This window comes from Musca autumnalis, unplaced genomic scaffold (genome assembly GCF_047663935.1).
Source record: "Musca autumnalis isolate F117 unplaced genomic scaffold, ASM4766393v1 scaffold_3, whole genome shotgun sequence".
Lineage (NCBI taxonomy): Eukaryota > Metazoa > Arthropoda > Insecta > Diptera > Muscidae > Musca > Musca autumnalis.
The window spans coordinates 13,305,527-13,330,380 of record NW_027411866.1 but is presented as its reverse complement, the minus strand read 5'-3'; the positions used below and the strand labels follow the sequence as shown (position 1 = coordinate 13,330,380).

At 35.9% G+C, this 24,854-nt stretch overlaps 1 protein-coding gene across 31 annotated transcripts in view; it reads left to right on the top strand.

Annotated features, from left to right (window-relative positions):
- Positions 1-24,854, top strand: part of trol (terribly reduced optic lobes) — a 387,741-nt gene that overhangs the window by 104,183 nt on the left and 258,704 nt on the right. For all 31 annotated transcript variants that reach the window (XM_073973632.1, XM_073973639.1, XM_073973635.1 and 28 more), the window contains exon 3: positions 23,632-24,178. In XM_073973632.1, coding sequence (XP_073829733.1) covers positions 23,632-24,178 — 547 coding nt within the window. The remainder of the gene's footprint in view (positions 1-23,631; positions 24,179-24,854) is intronic.

The window sequence follows — 24,854 nt, the reverse complement described above, 5'->3', positions numbered from 1 at the left end:
ATTGTCGGTAAAATCGCTAAAGTGTTGTCTCACAAATTTGATATAAAATTAGAAGAAAAAACAATTTAAAAAACGAAAGTAAAATATTTGCTTTAAAATTTTTACAACTACCAAATATTACTATATTTATAAAATTTAATATATAAATAAATAAATAAATATAACCAATAAATAGTTAAATAAATAAATTTAAAACGGCAGGTTAAATCAAATAAATGGAGAAACAATTAAAATGTGGCGGGAAATTTGAGTATACAAATATTGATCTGATATTCTTAAGGACTTTTTACTACTCTTTCAGATCAGTTACAATAATGTGTTATTCTTAGACAATAGCATAATTTCTACGCTTTCCAAAACATATATTCCTTTCAAAATCGTATGACTATTTCAGAAGTTACAACGATTCTTGTGAAACAACCCAATAATTAATAACAATCATACGCAGTGGGCTAAGAAACTGAAAAATCTCATAACTTACTTACAATAGCTGGGATTTTCAATATGAAAATATTTTTGTTAAAGTTAGTAGATGCCGCAGAAATTAAAAATAGACTAACAGTTTTATTTGTGAAATACTCTAGATGGTCCATAAAGAAAGTTCAGTATAAAAAACATTGGTCCGATATTTTTAAGGCTTTTGGTTGTTGCACAAAATCAAGTGCAAAACCTTGTAATTCGTAGATAGTAGCCTAATTTCAACGCTTATTTCATTTCAGAAGTTACAAGTTATTATTTCAGAAGTTACAGCGATTCTTGCGAAACAACCAAATAATTAATAACAATCATACGCAATGGATCACCAAATTAAAAATTAGCATAATTTACTCACTACGATGGTGATTTTCAATATGAAAACATACTTGATCACGTGAGGGGATGTCTGACAAATAGAAAATAGAATAGTAAATTTCTTCTTGATCCTTAAAGAAAAAAGTTAAATATGGTGGGAAATTTCAGTATAAGAAATATCGGTCTGATATTTTTAGGGTTTTTAGCTGATGCTCGATTATAAAAACTCTTAATTCTTAGATTACAGACAAAATTTTTCACATTCCAAAATATATTTTACTTTCGAAATTGGGTGCGACGTTCGGAAGTTACAACGATTCTTTTGAAGCGACTCTATAATGGATAATAATCATACGCAGTGGACCACCAAATTTAAAAATATTATAACTATGGTTGGGATTTTCAATATTAAAACTTTATTATTAATGTTAGCAAATGCCGTATAAATGAAATATAAAATAATATTTTTTATTGTCACAAATGCTCAACTTATCCCCTAACGAAATATAAATTTGAGTAAAAAATGTTGTTCCGACATTTTTACGTTTTTTCCTTCTGCTTAAAATTAATGGCATAATATCTGAATTCTTAGATAATAGCCTAACTTCTAAGCTTTCTAAAGCATATTTCAACTTCAAAATCGGGTGCATAGTTCGGAAGTTACAACGATTCTTGTGAAACAACCAAATAATTAATAACAATCATACGCAGTGTGTTACCAAATTAAAAATATCTCATTAACTACTCAATATGGGTGGGATTTTTAATATGAAATCGTTTTTGTTAATGTAAGCAGATGTCGAATAAATATAAAAAAAAAATATTTTTAATTGTCACCAATTCTCTACTTGGCCCTTGTAGAAACATAAATTTAATTAAAAAATTTGATCTCATATTGGTACGTGTTTTCCTTTTGTCCCAAATAAATGGCAAAACGTTTTAGTCTTTTATAATAGCCTAACATCTAAGCTTTCCAAAACCATATTTTCTTTTCAAAATTGAATTATTATTTCAGAAGTTACAGCGATTCTTGCGAAACAACCAAATAATTAATAACAATCATACCACCAAATTAAAAATTAGCATAATTAACCCACTATGGTGGTGATTTTCAATACAAAAACATTTTTGTTAAAGTGAGTAGATGACTGATAAATGAAATACAAAAACCTATTTTTAATTGTCACAAATGTTCTACTTGAAAAAAATTAAATATGGTGGGAAAATTCAGTCTACAAAATATTGGTGTGGCATTCATAGGGTTTTTGACTGCTGTTCCAAATTAATTACAGCAACTCTTAATTCTTATATTAATTACTAATTTCTTCTCTTTCCAAAGCATATTTCACTTTCAAAATCTGGTGCATAGTTCGGAAGTAACAACGATTCTCTTGAAACAACCCAATAATTATTAATAATCATACGCAGTGGGTTACCAAATTAAAAATATAGCATAGCGTACTCAATATGGCTGGGATTTTAAATATGAAAACGTTTTTGTAAATGTGAAGAGTTGCTGGATAAGAAAAATAAAATTCTAGTTTTATTTTTCGCAAAGTAAACTGTGTCTGACTTTGTGTTCGACACCAAAAAATCTCCTTTCGTTTTCTTTATATAAAAGAAGAACGTGTCTTAACTCATATCTTGCTTTTCTGAAGGATTTTTTTTTCGCAGTAGAAGAATATTTCTTGGAGACTTGACTTCATTGCGAATATCGTTGGGAAGCCTTTGACGGATTTGATAGGGCTGTAATTTTCCCTTGGCTTGCATTTCAAATATTTTTAGTCACCAAGCTCATTATAATAGATGGCGCAAACAAGTGGATGTTGAGATGAAAAGGCGCGGTATTCCAGAGAGCAAAGCAACAAATAGAGAGGAATGGAGATCTCTTCTTAGTTCGGCCTATAGAACAAATGTTCTGTAATGGGCCAGCTAAGTAAGTAAGTAAGTAAGCTCATTATAAAGTCTGAAGATTTGAATTCCAAAGATAAATTTTATTTGCCCACAAATACATTTTCCAAAGCCAATGACAACTCTTACAAGTACACATTTTCCGTAATGGTCCCTTCATTGCTTCCCTGCCCTTTATCAACTCTGAAGGTTTATTCCCCAAGATTAATCTCCCTAAAATTATGCAAATATTTTTCCAAAGCCATTGAAAATTGTTTATAATTCATATATATTCCTTAGGATATCTTTAATTTGTTTTCTCCACTATACCACGCTGTTAGCTCTGAAAAACTTCTATTCAAATGATAATTTTTTAAAACATCTAATCAATAGTAGATATAAAACTACTCAAACTTGCATATTGATGCGTATGATTGGTGTCAATTGTTATACGTCCACTGGTCTAAAGCCAAATATTGTATTTCCATTGAAAGGGCAAATTACAATCAACTAATCCTGAAATATTTTTATAATAATAATTTTTTATTTTTTTTATACTATTATTTTTCTTACATTTGTGTGACAACACCATTGGAAGATTAAATTTAAGTTTATTGGTAATTTTTGGCAAAATTTTCTCAAATTCATTCCAAACAATTTCATACGAAAAACTCTGTGTCCATCATTGCCTGAAGAAGTCCAAAATTGTAGTCTTTGCAATATTTTCCTGAAGTCCAAATTTGTAGCTTTGGCAATATTTTCTTGAAGGCATTGGTCTTTTTATTGCTGAAGTTTATTGTCCCGCAATATGTATGCCAAAATTTCCTTTGTATCCTTAGCTATGTTGTTTCTAGGGAAATTATCTTTGTACCACTAAGTCTAAGGGAAAGTTTTCAAAATTCTCCGCCATATTTCTACCAACATTCCCCTTTTATCCCCGACTATATTATTTTTTGAGATACGTCATTTTTCTAGCACTAAGTTTAAAAGAAAATTTTCAAAATTCGCCGAAGTAATTTACAATGCCAACATTTGTCTTATAATTTTCTTCGCCAGCTCCTATGGCTATATTCCCACAAGGAACTTCCCATTCGTAGCTATGTTTTTATGGCAAACCTCTAAGGAATTCTACATCTTAATCCCTGTAACTTCTAGCAACATTTTCAAAAAGAAGATTTAGTTTCCTTATAAGAACATCAGTGCGTCACGGTGCCCCATAACTAATTTTAAATGGAAGGTGCTTACACCTGGGAAGTTTTTGCAGATTCTGAAACTACAATGCTCATAGATGAGAAATATCAAGAAACAAAAAAATCGCCGGAGGGATTTTCAAATAAATCACGGTTTAAGTTGGAAACCGGGAGTCCTATGTAAATGAGCCTAAAGAAAATGTGGTAGCTGTGAAAATTCTCCACAAGATTGACCTTTATAATACTTTCGTAGGTTTCACCGTCTTTGAGTTATAGAAGTTCAAATTGAGACAATATACTGACTGTATCGCCTCCTTATAAAACGATGTCATTACTCCAATTTCCCAAATAAAACTTTTATATCTTAAAAATGGTACAACCTGGGAAAAAATAAGTCATCCAGTTTGCACAGATTCAACATTTTCTTTAGTCCAATTTTGATATGACTTGCGGTTTCCAAGCAAAATCTTGAAGACTTGTAGAGAATTTTCATAGCTACAACATTTTCTATAGACTCATTTCGATACGACTTGCGGTTTTCAAGCAAAATCGTGAAAACCTAAAAAAACCCTAAAATTGTGAATTTATATCGCGATTTATTTAAAAATCCCTCGGGCGATTTTTTCTGTTTTCTTTATTTTTCTTATCTATGAACATTGCTGTTTCAGAATCCGCGAAATCTTCCCATGTGTAAGCGGTTTTCATAAAAAGTTAGTTTAAGCGCACTGAGCATGATATTGTTTTATAAGGAGGCTATACTGTCAGTGCATTGTCTCAATTTGACATTCTATATCTCAAAAATGGTAAAACCTACGAAAATACTTTGAAGGTCAATCTTGTGGAGAATTTTCACAGCTCCAAAATTTTTTTAGGCCCATTTACATAGGGCAAGGAGAGATATACGAAGATTGGCCCGTTCGTTTGCGAGCTATCTTTGTTACCGTAAAACGCGTTTACAAAAAAAGGGTTTGGAAACCATTCACCACAAAACTGCAAAATTCCAAAAGTTGTATAAGATGTGCTCTTTCAGATGAAAGAAAGGACTATTTAAAAGCATTGGTTCTTCATTTGGAAAATGATAGTAAACTTGCAAATTTTTCCCTTAAGAAAAGTTTTCAAATTTTCCAACGAACTCTAACAGTTGTAACTCTAAGATTTCTGCAACACTGTTATTGGATCTTGTCGCAACATTGACTGAAAAAACCGACCACCCGTAGCTAACATGCTAACTTTTGGCAATCTTCTTGTGAGACCCTGGCTCTAATGATACCTCCATATTAAGCCTTGACACTTCTGAGAACTTTTCTTCAAGAAATCACGGTTATTCAAATTCACCTCTAATGTTTCCCATTAGAACACCATTGCGTATGATTGGCGTCAAAACGTATACGACATAGGAAACTCTTTTCCTTAAGAAAGAAAATTAAAATGTTTCGTAAAAAATTATAGGAAAACGCGTAAAATATGCAATTTTTTCCAAAGAAAATATTTCAAAATCCCCTAAGAAATTTGCAAGTCCATGATTTCTGGTAACCATCTCATACACAATGCCGTCAAAACGTATACGAAATATGGGACCTCCTTTCAGTAAAAAAATTAAAAATAAAAAAATTTTATTATAATTTTTTATTGTAATAAATATTTTTAAAATAAAAATAAATATGCTGTTGTTCTAAAGAAAGGTTTTCAAATTTCGCGAAGAAATCCAGAGTAGTAACTCTAAGATTTCTGGAAACATTTTCCTTAAGAAATTTAACACTGTGTCTTGTCCATGCATTTCCTTAAAGAACTGCTCATTCTCATTTATAATTCTTTTGGCAAAGTTTTGAGCAGCTCGGGTTTTCAGTCACTGTTATCAGTATTTCTTATACTGTTTTTTATAAGATCATCGTTGCGTATGATTGGTATCAAAACGTATACGACACAGAAAACCTATCTTCAGTAAACAAACATAAAATTACAAATGTTTCGTAAAAATCTATAAGAAATCGATTAAAAATATGCAATCTTTTCCAAAGAAAAGTTTTCTAATTTCCCAAAAATATTCACAACTCTAAAATTTCTGGCTACCATCATTGCGTATGAGTGGCGTCAAAACCTAAACGAAATATGGGATCACCTTTCAGTAAAAAATAAAAGTACAAATGTTTCGTAAAAATCTATCAGAAAAATTTAAAAAAATACGAATTTTTTTCTTAAGAAAGTTTTCCAAATTTCATGAAGAAATCAAAATTTGTAAATCTAAGATTTCTGGCAACTTAAGAAATTTAGCCCTGACTCTTGTGTCTACGTTCCCTTAAAGAACTTGGCATTCGTATTTATGATTCTTTTGGCAAACTTTTTGCTTAGCCCGGGTTCTCAGGATTTCCACATTTAAAGCCTTAACGCTTCCAGCAGCATTTTCACAAATAATTCACGGTTATCAATATTACTTTTGATGTTTCTTAAACGAACATCAAGGCGTATGATTGGCGTCAAAACGTATACGACATATGAGACTTATTTGCATTAAAAGAATATAAAATGAATGCTGTTTCTTAAAAAGCTATTGGAAGATCGTTTAAAAATATGCAATTTTTTACAATTAGTTAATTGTTTCCCCCCTTTTCACCCCACATTTTAATCCCCCCTACCCTCCCTTAAAATACCTATACCAATAAATATCAATAATTGTGTAATTTAAGTTAATTTACCATAACTAAATGCACATAAAACGACAATGTAATTAAACAAATAATATAGACCACTTAACAGGCCGGCATACAACAATAAAAATAACAACAACAACATAATGAACAATTACAGTCTATAACTAAGAATTGCCAACAAGATTGGGGGTTGCTAACAGCAAAATTTGTAGACATATTTACAAGCGAACACCTTCATAAAAGTTGCACACCTTCCCCAACATTTTTGCTTTGGGGTGGGTGTGATGCTGGAATATAAATTGGAAACACACAGACAATTACAACGACACACCAATAATCACCATAAACAGCAGACGACAATGACACTGAAGGAAATGGGTGATGCTGCCTATACCGAGCCACTAATAGAGATAAATGAAACTTGTGGTGGTGTTGGTTATGACGTGCGATGAACACCTTCAAGAGAACACCACCGCAAAAACCATGACAATAATGATGACACTTACATTGTTATTATTATTTTTATTATTGTCGCTTAAAAGGTGTACAGAGAGACAATGGCGATGACAACAACTAATGACGTGACAAAGTTCAGGTATTAACAACGTGACATTATAACTGCCTCAGAAGCAAAGCAGAAAATTGTCAAGATGTTAAGAATTAAAACTTAAGTAATAGGAAATTATGCACTTCTTTTTATGACCAAAAAAACGCCTGGGAATCAAGCTGCCTACATAGGATCTTGCCCCGAAAGGAAATAAGTAGTCCAGGCTTCATGTTCTTGTTCCTGTTCTCTTTTTTCTTTGCCTGCCATCACATCTTCTATTGGCAAAATTTATAAAATAAGCTCTATTTAGTGGTGTTTGCAAGAAGTTTTCCTGCTTGCAATATTTTAGACAAATTGTTGGCAAAAAGGCTCAGACAATGTTGGAAATGTATGAGGTTAGGTTGATGATGATACCAGTAGTATGACACCAGTAGCAATGAAAAAGGCGAAGAAAAAAATCACAGAGTTAAAATGTTGTTAGCCCGAAAATATAGACACCCAGAGCTTGTGGTACGTGTTGCTGTCAAGAAAGACAATAAAATGAAGGAGACAACCAAGTCAGCAGCAACCAAAAACCTCTTTAAATCAAGTGGCAAAAAAATCTAATAGTAGCGGGAAAGTGATACCAAGTTACTGTGGTACAAAGGGAATTATGTAATTGATTTATTGCAGGTTTAAAGCCTTGTCTAGTTGGAATAGCTCGAGAGGAGGTACTGATGCTTAGATCCGATTTTCTTAGCCTTCTGAAAAGTTTACCCCAAGAAGTTAAAAATTTCTTTTGGAGAAGAGTTACAATACTCCAATATCTTTTAAACAACAAACTCCCCCGACATCAACTTCCTGATCAAGCCCCGGCTGGTGTCCTGACTATGTTCAGGACCAAACTTTTTGCCAACTTATCCCCTATACCGATTTTTCTATACTTCTGACAATTTTACCCGAAGAAGTTAACATTTTCTTTTGGAGAAGAGTTACAAAACTCCTGCAACACTTTCTTAAAAAAAAAACAGAAACTGCCCCGACATCAACTACCTTATCAAGCCCCGGCTGGTGTTCTGACTAAGTTTAAGACCAATCCTTTTTGGCATCTTGTCCCATATACCGATTTTTCTATCCTTCTGACAATTTTACTCGATGAAGTTAACATTTTCTGTTGAACAAGAGTTACAAAACTCCTGCAACACTTTCTTAAAAAAAAGAAACTCCCCCGGCCTCATATTCCTTATCAAGTCCCCAACAGTTGTTCTGACTATGTTTACGACCAGTCCCTTTTTAAAACATTTCCCCTTTTTCGGCACACCATTTCATGTTTTCCAAAGGTGAAATCCCTTTGCCCTTCACACCACTGTTCTGCCCTTTATCACACCTTTAACCAAACCCCCTCACTCACGTTTTAATTTTATGACCCCCACAACAACCGAAGGAAAGAACTTTACAATTCTTCTAATGCCTCAAATGGAGCAGTTACTCCTTAACACATGTTAACCGGCAACTTTGTGGTGATGATGATGGTGGCATCATCGTCCTCATTGTCGTTTTCGTCGTCTCATCAACTAGGTTTGCCGCTTTGTTGCTAGCATGTTCCTACTTCTTCTTCTTCTTCTATTCTTGTTACATTTCTTACGAATTGTAAGCGCAATATAATGGTCGTTTATTTTATGAGAAATTGCAAAAACGTGCTCCGCATGCAAACATGCAGTTTTTTCGTGTTGTAAGTCACACAGAGACACCAAAACTGTGATTGTCTTAAACTGTAACTAAAGCCCTATCAAACAAAATAACAAAAATTATATACAACATTATATACAACAGCGCCAGTTAACTCCGGGACACCTACAATGCCTTGGCATAACTCTATAACCCATAAATATCCATAGCGTACACAGCCTCCTGTGTGTTATGCGTTTAACATTGATGGCGCGCGGATGAATGTTATAAACAACAATCTGCCATCAAAGACATGATGACTTACATTTATCCTGTGAAATGATGAAGAGGAGGGAGAAGAACATGTAAAGTAGCAGAGTTGGGTTTAGTAAAGGGTGGCTATTATGTACCCTATACCATGAGACTAAAGTGGTATGAGGAAAAGTATTTCTTGTGGAGGTGGTTCCAACTTTTCTGCCAACCATTTGCAGAAGTAGTTTACGTTTATAGAAACACCCTTCTGAACTCTTCTATTCTGTAAAAACCCACTTTGGAAGTCTTGTATTCCGTAAAAACCCCTTTCGAAGGCCTTCCATTCTCTAGAAACCCCCTTGAGAAGCTTTTGTTCTATAGAAACCCCCTTCAGAGGTCTTCTATTCTATAGAAAACCCCATCGAAGGCCTGCTGTTCTATAGAAATTCTTTCGGAGGTACTTTAACCTATAGAAACCCCCTTCGAAGTCTGCTATTGTATAGAAATCTATTTCAGAGGTCTGGCATTCTATAGAAACCACCTTTGGAGGTTTTATATTCTACAGAAACTCCTTCCCGAGGTCTTCTATTCAAAAAAAAAAAAAATCGAAGGTCTTCTATTCTTTAGAAACCCCCCTTTGGAGGTGTTCTTTTCTAAAGAAGCCCCCTTCGATGGTGTTCTATTCTATAGGAACCCCCATTCGGAGATGTTCTGTTCTATAGAAACCCCTTCAGAGGTGGTCCTGTTTATAGAAACCCCCTTCGGAGGTGTTCTCTTCTATAGAAACCATAGAAACCTCCTACGGAAGCCTTCTATTCTATAGACACCTCCTACGGAGGTCTTCTATTCTATGGAAACCTCCTACGGAGGTCTTCTATTCTATGGAAACCTCCTACGGAGGTCTTCTATTCTATAGAAACCTCCTACGGAGGTCTTCTATTCTATAGAAACCTACTACGGAGGTCTTCTATTCTATAGAAACTTCCTACGGAGGTCTTCTATTCTATAGAAACCTCCTACGGAGGTCTTCTATTCTATAGAAACCTCCTACGGAGGTCTTCTATTCTATAGAAACCTCCTACGGAGGTCTTCTATTCTATAGAAACCACCTACGGAGGTCTTCTATTCTATAGAAACCTCCTACGGAGGTCTTCTATTCTATAGAAACCTCCTACGGAGGTCTTCTATTCTATAGAAACCTCCTACGGAGGTCTTCTATTCTATAGAAACCTCCTACGGAGGTCTTCTATTCTATAGAAACCTCCTACGGAGGTCTTCTATTCTATAGAAACCTCCTACGGAGGTCTTCTATTCTATAGAAACCTCCTACGGAGGTCTTCTATTCTATAGAAACCTCCTACGGAGGTCTTCTATTCTATAGAAACCTCCTACGGAGGTCTTCTATTCTATAGAAACCTCCTACGGAGGTCTTCTATTCTATAGAAACCTCCTACGGAGGTCTTCTATTCTATAGAAACCTCCTACGGAGGTCTTCTATTCTATAGAAACCTCCTACGGAGGTCTTCTATTCTATAGAAACCTCCTACGGAGGTCTTCTATTCTATAGAAACCTCCTACGGAGGTCTTCTATTCTATAGAAACCTCCTACGGAGGTCTTCTATTCTATAGAAACCTCCTACGGAGGTCTTCTATTCTATAGAAACCTCCTACGGAGGTCTTCTATTCTATAGAAACCTCCTACGGAGGTCTTCTATTCTATAGAAACCTCCTACGGAGGTCTTCTATTCTATAGAAACCTCCTACGGAGGTCTTCTATTCTATAGAAACCTCCTACGGAGGTCTTCTATTCTATAGAAACCTCCTACGGAGGTCTTCTATTCTATAGAAACCTCCTACGGAGGTCTTCTATTCTATAGAAACCTCCTACGGAGGTCTTCTATTCTATAGAAACCTCCTACGGAGGTCTTCTATTCTATAGAAACCTCCTACGGAGGTCTTCTATTCTATAGAAACCTCCTACGGAGGTCTTCTATTCTATAGAAACCTCCTACGGAGGTCTTCTATTCTATAGAAACCTCCTACGGAGGTCTTCTATTCTATAGAAACCTCCTACGGAGGTCTTCTATTCTATAGAAACCTCCTACGGAGGTCTTCTATTCTATAGAAACCTCCTACGGAGGTCTTCTATTCTATAGAAACCTCCTACGGAGGTCTTCTATTCTATAGAAACCTCCTACGGAGGTCTTCTATTCTATAGAAACCTGCTACGGAGGTCTTCTATTCTATAGAAAACTGCTACGGAGGTCTTCTATTCTATAGAAACCTCCTACGGAGGTCTTCTATTCTATAGAAACCTCCTACGGAGGTCTTCTATTCTATAGAAACCTCTTACGGAGGTCTTCTATTCTGTAGAAACCTCCTACGGAGGTCTTCTATTCTATAGAAACCTCCTACGGAGGTCGTCTATTCTATAGAAAACTCCTACGGAGGTCGTCTATTCTATAGAAACCTCCTACGGAGGTCGTCTATTCTATAGAAACTTCCTACGGAGGTCGTCTATTCTATAGAAACCTCCTACGGAGGTCTTCTATTCTATAGAAACCTCCTACGGAGGTCGTCTATTCTATAGAAACCTCCTACGGAAGTCGTCTGTTCTATAGAAACCCCCTTCGGAGGTGTTCTATTCTATAGAAACCCCCTTCGGAGGTGTTCTATTCTATAGAAACCCCCTTCGGAGGTGTTCTATTCTTTAGAAACCCCCTTCGGAGGTGTTCTATTCTTTAGAAACCCCCTTCGGAGGTGTTCTATTCTTTAGAAACCCCCTTCGAAGGTATTCCATTCTAAAGAAACCCCCTTCGGAGTTGTTCTATTTTATAGAAACCCCCTTCGATGGTGTTCTATTCTATAGAAACCCCCGTTCGGAGGTATTCTATTCCATAGAAACCCCTTCGGAGGTGTTTTATTCTAAAGAAAACCCCCTCGGAGGTGTTATATTCTAAAGAAACCCCCTTCGGAGATGTTCTTTTCTATAGAAACCACCTTCAAATGTGTTCTATTCTACAGAAACCCCCCTTCGGTGGTTTTCCTTTCTATGGAAACCCACTTCAGATGTCTTTTTTTCTATAGAAACTCCCTTCGGAAATCTTTCCTTTCTATAAAAATTCCCTTCCGGACACCATCGGTTGTCTTCTATTCTATAGATGACCTAATAGAGGGTCCCTTAGAGGTCTTCTTCGAACAGAAGATTCTTTATAAGTTTCATATACATAATTAGAAGAACCTTCAGAGTTGTTCTGAACATAGAAGTTCTTTACGAAGTTTGGCAGAAATATAGGACCCTTTAAAGGCCTAATACACATAAAAGACCCTTTGGAATCATCTATACATAGGAGACCCCTCAGAAGACCCTAAAGAAAGTCTCTTGTCGTCATTTAAGGATCTCTGAACTTATTTTATGTTCACCTTTCTTATAGGGTGTCTAACATACGCCATATGTGAGGGATTCCCTTTAATATCTTGGCAGGCTTTACACATTATAGACCCACTTTAAAGCCTGCTTACAAATATACATACATATGCATGTACCAACCACTTTAGGAATTATGCAAAGGGTTGGAATATTTGTTTTTGTTTCTGTTGTTTCCTTTAAAGCCGGCACAACAATGCATTGAGGGCTTCCTCACCCCTCTTGCTGCAGATATGTAGCACATAAAGTGTGCCACAATGCCACAAATTTGTAAACACTTAAACAAACACACACAAGACAATAATAGCAGACAAACAAACAAATAAACAAACAGACAGACACAGAGATAGTTGAACAGGCGGTGAATTATAAAAAAGGCATCATCATTGTTATAGCCTACGCTACCCCCTCCCCTTCTTGTTACTGAAACAAATAGATCAATAACACTGAGGGTCGTATTTACTCAACGAGGCAACATCATCATCATTGTCTTCATCTTTTTCTCGGTTTGGCTGACAGCAAAAACAACAACAACAAAAAATACGGAACCTTTTGGGTTGAAAGTGTTGAACAAGCCAAGGAAATCTGTCATTGCGACTATCAATTTTTGGTTATTACGTGATGGGGGGTGCTTATTATAGAGAATTTGGGAATTCTTCTGAGGAATGCCGCCAATAATTTGGGGGGAATTTTAACGTCTGATATTAGATCGGATGGTGGTAACATATGTTGGCTGCTAAAAATCTTTAAAAAAATTCACGTTTTCCAGCCTCAATCTTTAAAAAATCAACGTTTTTTTACCTCAATGCTGGCTGCTAAAAATCTTTAAAAAATCCACGTTTTCTGGGCTCTATGGTGGCTGCTAAAATTCTTTAAAAAATCCACGTTTTCTGTGCTCTATGGTGGCTGCTAAAATTCTTTAAAAAATCCACGTTTTCTGTGCTCTATGGTGGCTGCTAAAATTCTTTAAAAAATCCACGTTTTCTGGGCTCTATGGTGGCTGCTAAAATTCTTTAAAAAATCCACGTTTTCTGGGCTCTATGGTGGCTGCTAAAATTCTTTAAAAAATCCACGTTTTCTGGGCTCTATGATGGCTGCTAAAATTCTTTAAAAAAATCACGTTTTCTGGGATCTATGGTGGCTGCTAAAATTCTTTAAAAAAATCACGTTTTCTGGGATCTATGGTGGCTGCTAAAATTCTTTAAAAAATCCACGTTTTCTAGGCTCTATGGTGGCTGCTAAAATTCTTTAAAAAATCCATGTTTTCTGGGCTCTATGGTGGCTGCTAAAAATGTTTAAAAAATCCACGTTCTTTCTGGGCTCTATGATGGCTGCTAAAATTCTTTAAAAAATTCACGTTTTCTGGGATCTATGGTGGCTGCTAAAATTCTTTAAAAATCCACATTTTCTGGGCTCTTTGATGGCTGCTAAAATTCTTTAAAAAATCCACATTTTCTTTGCTCTATGATGGCTGCTAAAATTCTTTAAAAAATCCACGATTTCTGGACTCTATTGTAGCTGCCAAACATTTTTAAAAAATCCACGTTTTCTGGCTGCTAAAAATCTTTAAAAAATACACGATTTCTGGCCTCTATGGTGGCTGCTAAAAATGCTTAAAAAATTCACGTTTTCTGTGCTCTCTGGTGGCTGCTTAAAATCGTTAAAAATCCAGGATTTCTGGGCTTTATGGTGGCTGCTAAAAATCTTTAAAAACCCACGATTTCTGGCCTCTATGGTGGTTGCAAAAAACCTATAAAAAATGTACCATTCTTGGGCTCTGTGATGGCTGCTAAAAAAACTTTAAAAATCCAGGTTTTCTAGCCTCTAAACATCATCACGTTTTCTGGCCTCTATGATGGCTGCTAAAAATCATTCTGGCCTCTTCTGGCTTTCCAAAATTAACTATGGCCTTGATTTTTACGAAACGTTAAAACTGTTATTTGTATACCCTCAGCCTTTAGGCTAAGGAGGGTATATACACTTTGATACGATGAAAATGTGCCTCATCGAAATAATGGTTTTTGACCCCAAGTATGTTTGGACGAAATGTGTTTTAGACAATTTGGAGTCGATCTAGCCATGTCCGTCCGTCTGTCTGTCTGCCCTGCTGGCTGGAGCGCACGATAACTCTCGAACGAATGAACCGATTCGGTTCAAATTTTGGCTTTCGTAATATTTTGCCCAAACTTAGTTTAAGTTCGAAGATGAGCTACATCGGTCCACTCCTTCCGGTACCTCCCCCACAAAAGTTCGAAAATATTCGGAAAATTTGTGCGCACGATAACTCTTGAAGGGAGTAACCGATTTGGCCCACACTTTGTACATCGTGAAAGTTCTACCAGACTTAGATGAAGTTTAGATATGGACTCAATCGGTCCACTCCTTCGGGTACCTCCCACACAAAATTTCGGAAAGGTCAATTTAGGACCTGCTCTCGAATCGCTTTGATTTTTGTTGTAGCAACTTGTGTTCGCTGTCCCCCATACGACGGTACAAGTTTCATAAGGGGCAAGTCCATACTTCCTGAGAAAATAGCCTGAAAGTTGCAAAAACCCCTATGGCACCGTGTGTAGTGGTTGGAGCGCAAGATAAATCTCGAACGGATCTGCCAATTCGGTCCAAAATTTGGCCTTCGTAATATTTTGTGAGGGTGCCATTATGGTGCAATGGTATGCACACCCGCCTTGCACACATAAGGTCGTGGGTTCGATTCCCCGGCCAGGCAAAATCAAAACACTTTTCAACGATGGCAAAATACCCCTCAGTAATGTTGGCGACATTTCCTGAGTATTTCAGCCATGTAAAACTTCTCTACAGAAGTGGTGTCTTAGACACGCCGTTCGGACTCGGCGATAATCTGTAGGTCCCATATCATTGATCCCCAACCGATCCCCAACTTCCGGTACTTCGCCCCAATATTTAAAAAATTTCACTAAAATGAATGGTGCAACCAATTTTGTCCAAACGTTCTTAATATTTTTTCAAAATTTAGTTTTACTTCTAAAATGGCCCATATCGGTCCTCCCTAAGAGTACCTCCCCCACAAAAGTTCAACATTTTTGTTAATTCCTAATCCACATTTTTGTCGGCAAGTTTAAATGTTGAAAAAGGGCCACACAATTCTGAAGAGACGCTAAATACATTCTATCTGTCTGTAGATAAAAGTTTCAATTCACATTGGCTGAGGGTATACCTCTGTCGGCAAAGCCGACTGAAACTTTTTTACTTGTTCCTTTAAACATTCGACAAATCAAAATAAAAATTTAGAAACGCTGAAAACATTGGTTGCTTTTATCACCAAACCCCATGACGTTTATGGAAATCTGGAGCATGGGAACTTATTTTCTCAACGGAGACCCAGCATCCACAGGGCAGACACATGGTATTTCTTTTGTCTATAGAGTTCAAAGCAGCAGCAGTTTATCTGCAAAGAAAGCTTATGTATATTCCTCTCTTCTTTCACACGACATTAAATCACTTTCTACAGCCAAGCAATGACTCTCAAAGACATGGAAAACAATAACCGCCTCTTATCTCTCCCCATTAAAAAAACACAACACAACAAATTGTCACAATTTCTCTTATTGATAGATAGGTTCCAATCACAACATTTGGACAATTGTTTGTGGTAATGTGTGATCCAGACACGCACACACAGTCACCGATAACACACAACAGAATGCACTTTTTCCCACTGCAACATTGTCGCGGTCTACAACAAACTTATCATTCATTGAATATTTGTTTTACAAACAAATAATGTCACTCTACTTAACGAAAATTAGTTGACTTTTGATAGAAGCGTTTGAGGGTCCGGGTGGGTGGTGTAGCGTTGTGCAGTGAAACAATATGGAAAAACTAGGTCAAATTAACAACGATTAAAAGTGTCCACATAACATTTTAATGTCTACTTCACTGCTTATCGATACAAACAAAAAAAAATTATTAATCAGACCACCAGCCACCCACCAGCCCCACTTCCCTTCAGCGGTGAGTGAGTAGGGTCTGCTGTGCTGGGGAAATCAATTTGGGTTTATGATGGGATTTTCTAATTCATTTCTAGCATTATTGCAGAATAGAAAGTAAATAGCTGCCTGAAAAATTATCAAAGTGGTTGGCCGGTTGCACTACTTTAATGCACTCCAAATAAAAAAGTAGCTGATAAGGGCCTTAGCGGGCAGACATTCCAGACGAAAAATAATTGACGTAATGAATGGTGAGGGAACACAAAACACTTGGGAATTGCTACTCAAATATTTATTTGGAGAGAAAGGGGCATAAGTCGCAACTATAGTTGGAAGGTCCTCACCTGCATTTAAATGGGCAACTTTAAAGAATCTTTTATAAAACCAAGACCGTATGAACTGCTTTTATATACATAAAACCCCCTATGAAGAGGTCTTCTGCACATTAAATTCCGCATAAAGTGGTCTTTTGTACGTAGAACAGCGTATAAAGTGGACTTCTATACTGAAAAGGCCCGTAATAGAGGTATTTTATATGTAGACGGCTTTTAAGAAAATCCTCTGTAAGTATTAGACAGAGGGTTCGTCTATGCCTAGAAGACATTTTAAATTAGTATTTTATATATGGTAGGCTTTTAAAAAGAACCTTTAGCTATGAATTGGTCTCTTGCATACGGTAGACTTCCAAGAATAACCTTTGCGGAATATAATCTGTAAAAAGAAAAATTTCTGCATGCGAAAGGTCCGTGGTTCGATTGTCATGTCAGGCAACGTCTCATTTTCAACGGTGGCAAAATATCCCTCCTGACAATTCGAGCCACGAAAAAATTCTCTACAAGTGGTGTCTTAAGACACGTCGTTCGGATTCGGCAATAAATATGTCTGTAGTAACTCCCGTATCATTGAGCCAATATTAATTGGTGTGCACACATTGATACGAGAGAAGTCTCCCTCGTCCCGTCTGGGATGCTTATAGAACAATTCCACTCTATGAATACTTCTTCGGAGGTTTTCTTTTCTAAAATGGAATATCTACGGAGGTCGTCCATATTATAGCATACCCTTACAGAGGTATACTACTGTGTTGAACACATCTTCGTAAGCATTTTATCCTATAGAAGGCACCTTCAGGTCTCCTTTTCTATAGAAGACACTTGGGAGGTTTTTTCTACTACAAAAGAGCTCTTTTATAGACAAACACTTCTATAGAAAACCAAAGTTTTATGTTTTGTAGAAAATTAGTTTGAAGGTTTTTTATAATATAAAAAAATCGTAGGTCGTCAGTACTATAAAAGACTCCTTCGGAAGCTTTCTATTCTATTGAAGACCCCATCAGAGCTCTTCTATCCTATTGACGAATTCATCGGAGGTTTTCAACTCTCTTGAAGATCCCTTCAACGATCTTCCATTCCATATCCTACGCAAGACCCCTTCGCCGGTTTCTATTCTATGAAGTGTCCTATTATAAAGAAGGCCTCTTTTGAAGTCTTCTGTCCATAAAAAGAACATTTGTCGGCCTTATATTATGTAGAAACCCCATCGGAGGTTTTCTGTTCAGTACACAGAAAAATAAATCCGGCAATAAAAAAAATTATCATATTGACGAAATTCAATAAAAATTATTTGATCACAAAGTAAAAATACAACTGATAAAATATTTCACATATTGACTAAAATATTTATCGATTTTTTATATTGAACTGATCAAATGGAATATGTGGAATATTTTGATAAATATTTTTGTCAATATGTGAAATATTTTATCAGTTGTATTTTTACTTTGTGATCAAATAATTTTATCGAATTTTGTCAATACGACAATTTTTTTATCGCCGGAAAATCGATAAATTTTTGATTGAATCTTTGAATTTTTTTATCAAATGGCTAAAATTTTTTTCTGTATATAAAACCACCGATTTTTTGTATTGAACTGATAAAATGGAATATGTGGAATATTTTGATAAATATTTTTGTCAATATGTGAAATATTTTATCAGTTGTATTTTTACTTTTTTATATTGAACTGATAAAATGGAATATGTGGAATATTTTGATAAATATTTTTGTCAATATGTGAAATATTTTATCAGTTGTATTTTTACTTTGTGATAAAATGGAAGACCCCTTTAATTTTATCGAATTTTGCCAATATGACAATTTTTTTATCGCCGGAAAATCGATAAATTTTTGATTGAATCTTTGAATTTTTTTATCAAATGGCTAAAAGAAGAGAAGAAGACGACTTTGGAGTTCGCTCTTGTATTCTATAAAATGTCTACTTTGGAAGTTTTCTAATCTATAAAAACATAATAAAAACATATAAGAACATTCAGAGGTCTTCTATTCTATCGAAAACTCTTCAGAGGTGTTCTACTCTGTAGAAGACCCTTTCAGAGGTCTGCAAAGGTCCCTTGGATAGTTTTCTATTCTGTAAAAAAATTTGAAAATTTTATATTCTCAGAAGACCACGTTTTATTCTGCAGAACACCCCTTAGGAGTTCTCATATTCTGTAACAAACATTCGGAGCTCGACTGGTCTATTGAAGACTAGTGTTGGGCAATCTCGTTCATTGAGCGGATCGATCTTTTTCATTCCGTTCACCAAAAAGATCCGGGTCGTTCACTTCGTTCGTTGGCTCTTTGTGTGTGTGCAAATTTGTGATGCTAGTGCTGACGCAGCTTGTGTGAGTTTGTCTGTGTGCAAAAAATGGTGGTTTTGATTGTTTTGAATATGAACGAAAGAAGCAAACAGAACCAGAGGAACTAAAAGAACGAGATGAACCATATGAGCCATTGATTTACTGAACGATTGTAGCTAAGGGGTCGTTTGCACTATATGTAAATGTCATATGATATGAAATTTTCCATCATTATATAGTCGCTAATATGTGCAATATTGGGGATTTTCCTTACGGCATTTACTTTGTGCGTCCACACCAGCAAAAATGTAATAAAATTACATCTCCACATTGCCTGCGTGGGTAGATATGGAATGTTTTTATTTCGTGTCATATGACATTTACATATAGTGTAAACTACCCCTAACTGAATCATTGTTTTGTGTGTGCAAATTTGTCCCGGTCCACACTAGCGTGAATTTCATTAAAAAATTTCATGAAATTAGGTGTTCTTAAATTGAATTCCCCACTACAGCAATTTTATGATTTTACTCTACTATGGACGTCGATCTAGAGACGCATAATTTCATATCAAAATTTCAGTGAAATTACTGCAGTGTGGCCCGGGACTTTGTGAGTTGATGGCGTGAGTTTGTTTGTAAAACTAATTATAATCTTAAGTTGTATGCTTGGTTTACATTTACGAAATCCACTTGATTTCAACTATCAAATCCATAGGTTAAACGTCAAATGAAATCCAGATGAGATTTCATTTGACGTTTGAGCTATGGAATTGACAGTTGAAATCGAGTGGATTTCGTAAACGTAAACTTAGCATAACATAATATCATAACAACTCCATCTAATTATAACGTTTGTAAATGAAAGGCTCAATAAATTAAATCTTAAATCTTTGTAAAACTAATGGTGATGGTTCTGCTGCTAATTTTGTAAGCAGCAATGTCTTGGCCATCAGGGATCTAAGTGAACGATATAAAAGAATGTGCTGGATACGGATCCGTTCGTTCTTTTCACGGAGTCGTTCCTTTGAACCGGTTCGTTCATGAACGACACAAGACTATTGAAGACCCCTTTAGAGGTCTTCTATTCTATCGAAAACCCCTTCGGAGGTTTTCTATTTTATAGAAGACACCTTAAGAGGTATTACACTATATACAAAGGAAAACTCAGAAGTCATCTTCTCTTTCAAAAAAAAAAAACCTTCAAAGGTATTTTATTTTTTAGAATACGCTTTTAAAGGTCTTCTGCTATATACAAGGCCCCTTCAAAGGTCTTGTAATATATAGAAGACCACTGCTGAGATCTTCTACTATATAAGAGACTCCTTTAGAGGTGTTGTACTATATAGAACACCCCTTCAGAAATCGGAAGTCTTGTATTCTATCGTAGAACCTTTTAGAGGTTTTCTATTCTATCAAAGACACCTTTATAGGTCTTCCACTATATAAAATAAACCCTCAGAGGTCTTCTAGTTTTTATTTTTTAATGGACTTTTATTTTTTAAAATACCCTTTTAGAGGTCTTCTGCTATATAGAAGATCCCCTCAGAGGTATTCTACTTTATAGAAGAGTTCGTCAGAGTTCTATACAGAAGATCCTCTCAGAGGTCTTCTACTATATAGAAAACGCATTCGGAGGTCTTCTACTATATAGACCTCTTTAGAGGTTGACTATATAAATACCTCTTCAGATATATTTTACTATATAGAAGATCCCTTAGGAGGTCTTCCACCATAAAGAAGACCGCTGGGGACCCTTCTATTCTATAGAGGTCTTCTACCATATAGAAGACTCCTTGGAGGCTTCTATTCTATAGAAGACCTCCTAAGGAACCTTTTGTCTATAAAAATACATATGAAGGTTTTCTATTCTACGGAATGGAAATTTAGAAGTTACTTTGGAGGATTTTTGTTCCACAGAGGTCTTCTTTCCTTAAAAAATTCCTATGGATATCTTCTTTGCTATAGAAGATCTATGTGGAAAATTTCTTTGCAATAGAAGACCCATATAGAGGTCCGCTATCTTAGGTAGTAATCAGTTATTAAGATCTTTTTATGTAGTAGGTCCGTTCGGAGGTCAACTGTTATATAGAAGAACCCGTCGAAAGTCTCCTTTGGAAGTCTGTTGTTCTGCTGAAGACCCCGAAAATCCCCCATTCTGTTTTAGACTCCTTCAGAATAATTTTGTCTTGAAAAACATTTGGCGGCCTTCAATTTTGTAGAAGATCATGTTAGAGGTCTTCTGTTCTTTAGAAGACCCCCTCGGAAGTAGAGGTGGGCGATTGTCGAGTTCGTGACACTAGAAAGCACGACACTACAACAAATACGCACGTAAAGAACAACACCACTTTAGCGACGACTAAGTACTAAACCCTTTAGCTTTGCTGTGTCGTGTTTTCTAGTGCCACGAAACACGACAATCGCCCACCTCTACTCGGAAATCTTATGTTATTTAGAAAACCACCTTGAAAGTTATATACCTACAAAACGCCCATTCAAAAACTTTTGTTATTAAGAATACCCCTTTGAAAGTCTTCTATTCCAGTGAAGACCTCTTCGAAAATCTCTCATTCTGTAGGAGACCACTTCGGAAGTCCCTTGTTCTAAAACGACTCCTTCGGAGATGTTCTGTTATTTAGAAGACGCCTTTGGAAGACTATTCTGAAGAAGGCCCCTTCAGAATTCTTTGGTTTATAGAAAACCATTTCGTGGTCTTCTAATCGAAATTCTGGGGTATGCTGCTTCTGGGTATGCTGCTATATTAAAAACCGCTTCGGAGGATTTCCATTTTATAGAAGCTTTCCTCGGAGGTTTTCTGTTCTAAAGAGGGCTCCATCGGAAGTCTTTTGTCTATAGAAAACCGTTTGGTGTCTTTCTATTTTATAGAAGACCATGTTGGAGGTCTGCTATTGCAGAAAATACCTGTACGAAGTTTCTTTTGGCGTTTCCATTATATAGAATAACCCTTTAGAGATCATATATTGTATGTCACACCTTCAACATCCTTAGTTTCTACAAAAGACCCTTTCGAAAACCTTTTACTTTATACAAATGATACTTCGGACGACTTTTTTTCTATAGTAGACCCCACACAAAAGTCTAGTTTTGTATACAAACCTTGCCGTGATTTTGTAAATATGTGTTTTCAGGTCCAAAGAACTTTGACAAAATTCTTCAGTTTTGTTTTTTTATTGGAACTAATCTAATCTATTTCGATTGTTCTGTTTTTTTTTTTTTTTTTTTCTCTAGAATCAAAGTATTTGTCACAAATATTTCAATTGCACTTCAAAGTTGTGACCTCACACCTTGAGTAACAGTTATTTAGCTTTTCACTTATTATTTCCCGTATCTACCTACCTACCACTTCCGCCAAGTGATGGTTAACACTAATTGAAGTTTGTCACTTGGATTGTTCTAATACCCTTCCTTCCTCAAGTACTACTGGTTGTCATTCCCTTTAGTTGTAGGATATGTGAGAACAATTTCTAGTGTCTGAGGTTATGAAAAAAACTTTCATTGACTGTGGCTTTCGTCTAAATGCCGGTAGTTGTCTGCCGGTAAACAAACAATGAAACTGTTTTGTATAAATATTTATTTCCATACGGATTTTCTTTCATGTGAGTAAAAGTGTAGGGTAAAGTTCAGGGAGGAGTTTGTTTTCATGCACTTGGCATAAAAGTAACTTTCTTTTGAAACCTTTTAAAGTGAATATTTCGGGGTAGAGGTTAGGGTTAGGGGAGTTCATTGGTATAGAAAAAATTTAAAAATTAAATTGTACGATTTTTAGAGAAGGTCAAAAGACATTTTTTATTCTATACAAAGTTCAAGATGTAAATAAATAAGTCTTTTCCCGACTGGGTTCAAGAGACGTAAAGAATTTCAGGACTTCCCTATACAAAAATTCTGTAAAATCAATCAGCTATCAGTTGAGAATGTATTTTCATATGCGTTGACTTATATTTAATTATATTTAAGTTGTTTTTTTTTTTTGTTCTTTGATTCTGTCTTTCGCCATCCTCCATAATCAACAAAACTCTCCACAGTTTTCCATCTTAACATTCTCAACACTTCTCCAATTCAACAATGTGAATGAGAATGCATTTAAATCTCTCCATGTTTAGCAGAGACAATAACCCAATATATGAAACAGTGTCATCATTGGTCAATAGATGTCGCTGGGGGTACAATGTGACGATATCGTGACTGAAATAACATAATGAAATTTTTTTTATTTATACAAAAGTGAAATGGAATTTTGATAAAAGTGGTGCTTTTCATTGTTTTGGAACACCAATACCGAGTTGCCAACCTAAACCGTCTTACAAATGGTCTGTTCCTGAACTGCAAGGATCTACTAATTTTTAGTTTTTTTTTATTTATTTTTTGTTTTCAATTTGAAACACATGTTGTTTTTGTTTTGAATAATGCACACGCAATAATTTAGTTTTTGCCTTTTTTGTAGATTCTTGCAGGTTCTGAAACCGACATAACAATTGCTGCCAAAAAAACTTCTCCGACAATATTCAATATTTTTTCAAATTTTTATTTCATTTGCCTTGTCTTATTTAAAGAAACCATTTTTTTCTTCTCACATTCTAACATTCCATCCCTTCTTCTTCTCTATCCCTTTTGCAGGATTTACAAAACGACCTCTCCTTTGATGATACCTTCGACATTGATCAAATCGACGATTCAAAATTACGCAATTCACGAGATCTTGACGAACAGGCCTTCATCGATGACGAACTCCAGCCGGTAGATGAATCAGAAACGAATAGTGAAGGCAGTTGGCTGGTCCAAAGTGTCAAACGTGTCCGCCGTGAGTTGGGACGTTTATTTGGTGCTGAAAACAGCAAACAACAAACCTCTAACGCTGCTGGTGAACACAAAACCCGCAAACATCACAAAAAACGTTCAGAACGTAAGGAAGGAGGCGCTGCTACTGCCACTGGTAAAAAGTCACATCCTGAGGGTCACAAGAAAGCCCAACGCGAACAAAATGGCCACAACAAACAGGCTGGTGCTAAGCTCCAATCGAAACCAAAGAAATCGAATAAATTGCAATCGTTGAATAAACACAAGAAACGCCAGTTGTACGGTGATGAGATGGAAGGTTCCGGCATGGGTACCGGTGATGATGATACCGATCAAATCAATGAAGATTTTGGTGAAACCGATTTGTGTAAGTAAAGCTGAAAAATACATTTTTAATGAAGGCTTCCTCCATAGTAGACTTCTTCAGATTAGAAGGCCTCCGCAAGCTTCATCTGTCGAATAGAAGGATTCCTTTCTGATAGCTATAGAAAATATGCTCTTCGAAAGGGACTTCCATAGAATTAAAGGGACTCCTTTAGAATGGCAGGCTTCGTAGGTTTTTTTTATAGAATGAAAGGCCTCCCTAATTGACTTCTTTAGAAAAGAAGCCCACAGCAGGAATCTTCTACAGAACAGAAACCCTCCATATAAGGTTTCTATAGAAACGAAGGCCTCCACTAGGGATTTATATAGTATAAAAGGTATCGGTAGGGGACTTCTTTTGAATATCAAGCCTTTGTAGAGGACTTCAATGTAATAGGAGTGGTAGTGGTCTTTTATAGAACAGCAGGCCTACGGAGTGCACTTCTTTAGAGTAGTAGGCCTACGTAGGGGACTTCTATAGAATACGATGCCTCCGTAGGGGGCTTCTATAGAATGGGGGACTTCTTTAGGGCAGAAGCTCTTCATAGAACCCGCTTTGGAACCAAAGGCATCCGTAGTGGCCTTCTAGATGACTTCTTAAAAGCAGAAGCCGTCCATAAGAGAGTTCTAAAGAAGTCTCCTCCGTAGTGGTCTTTATAGAATAAATTGCTTCCGTATAA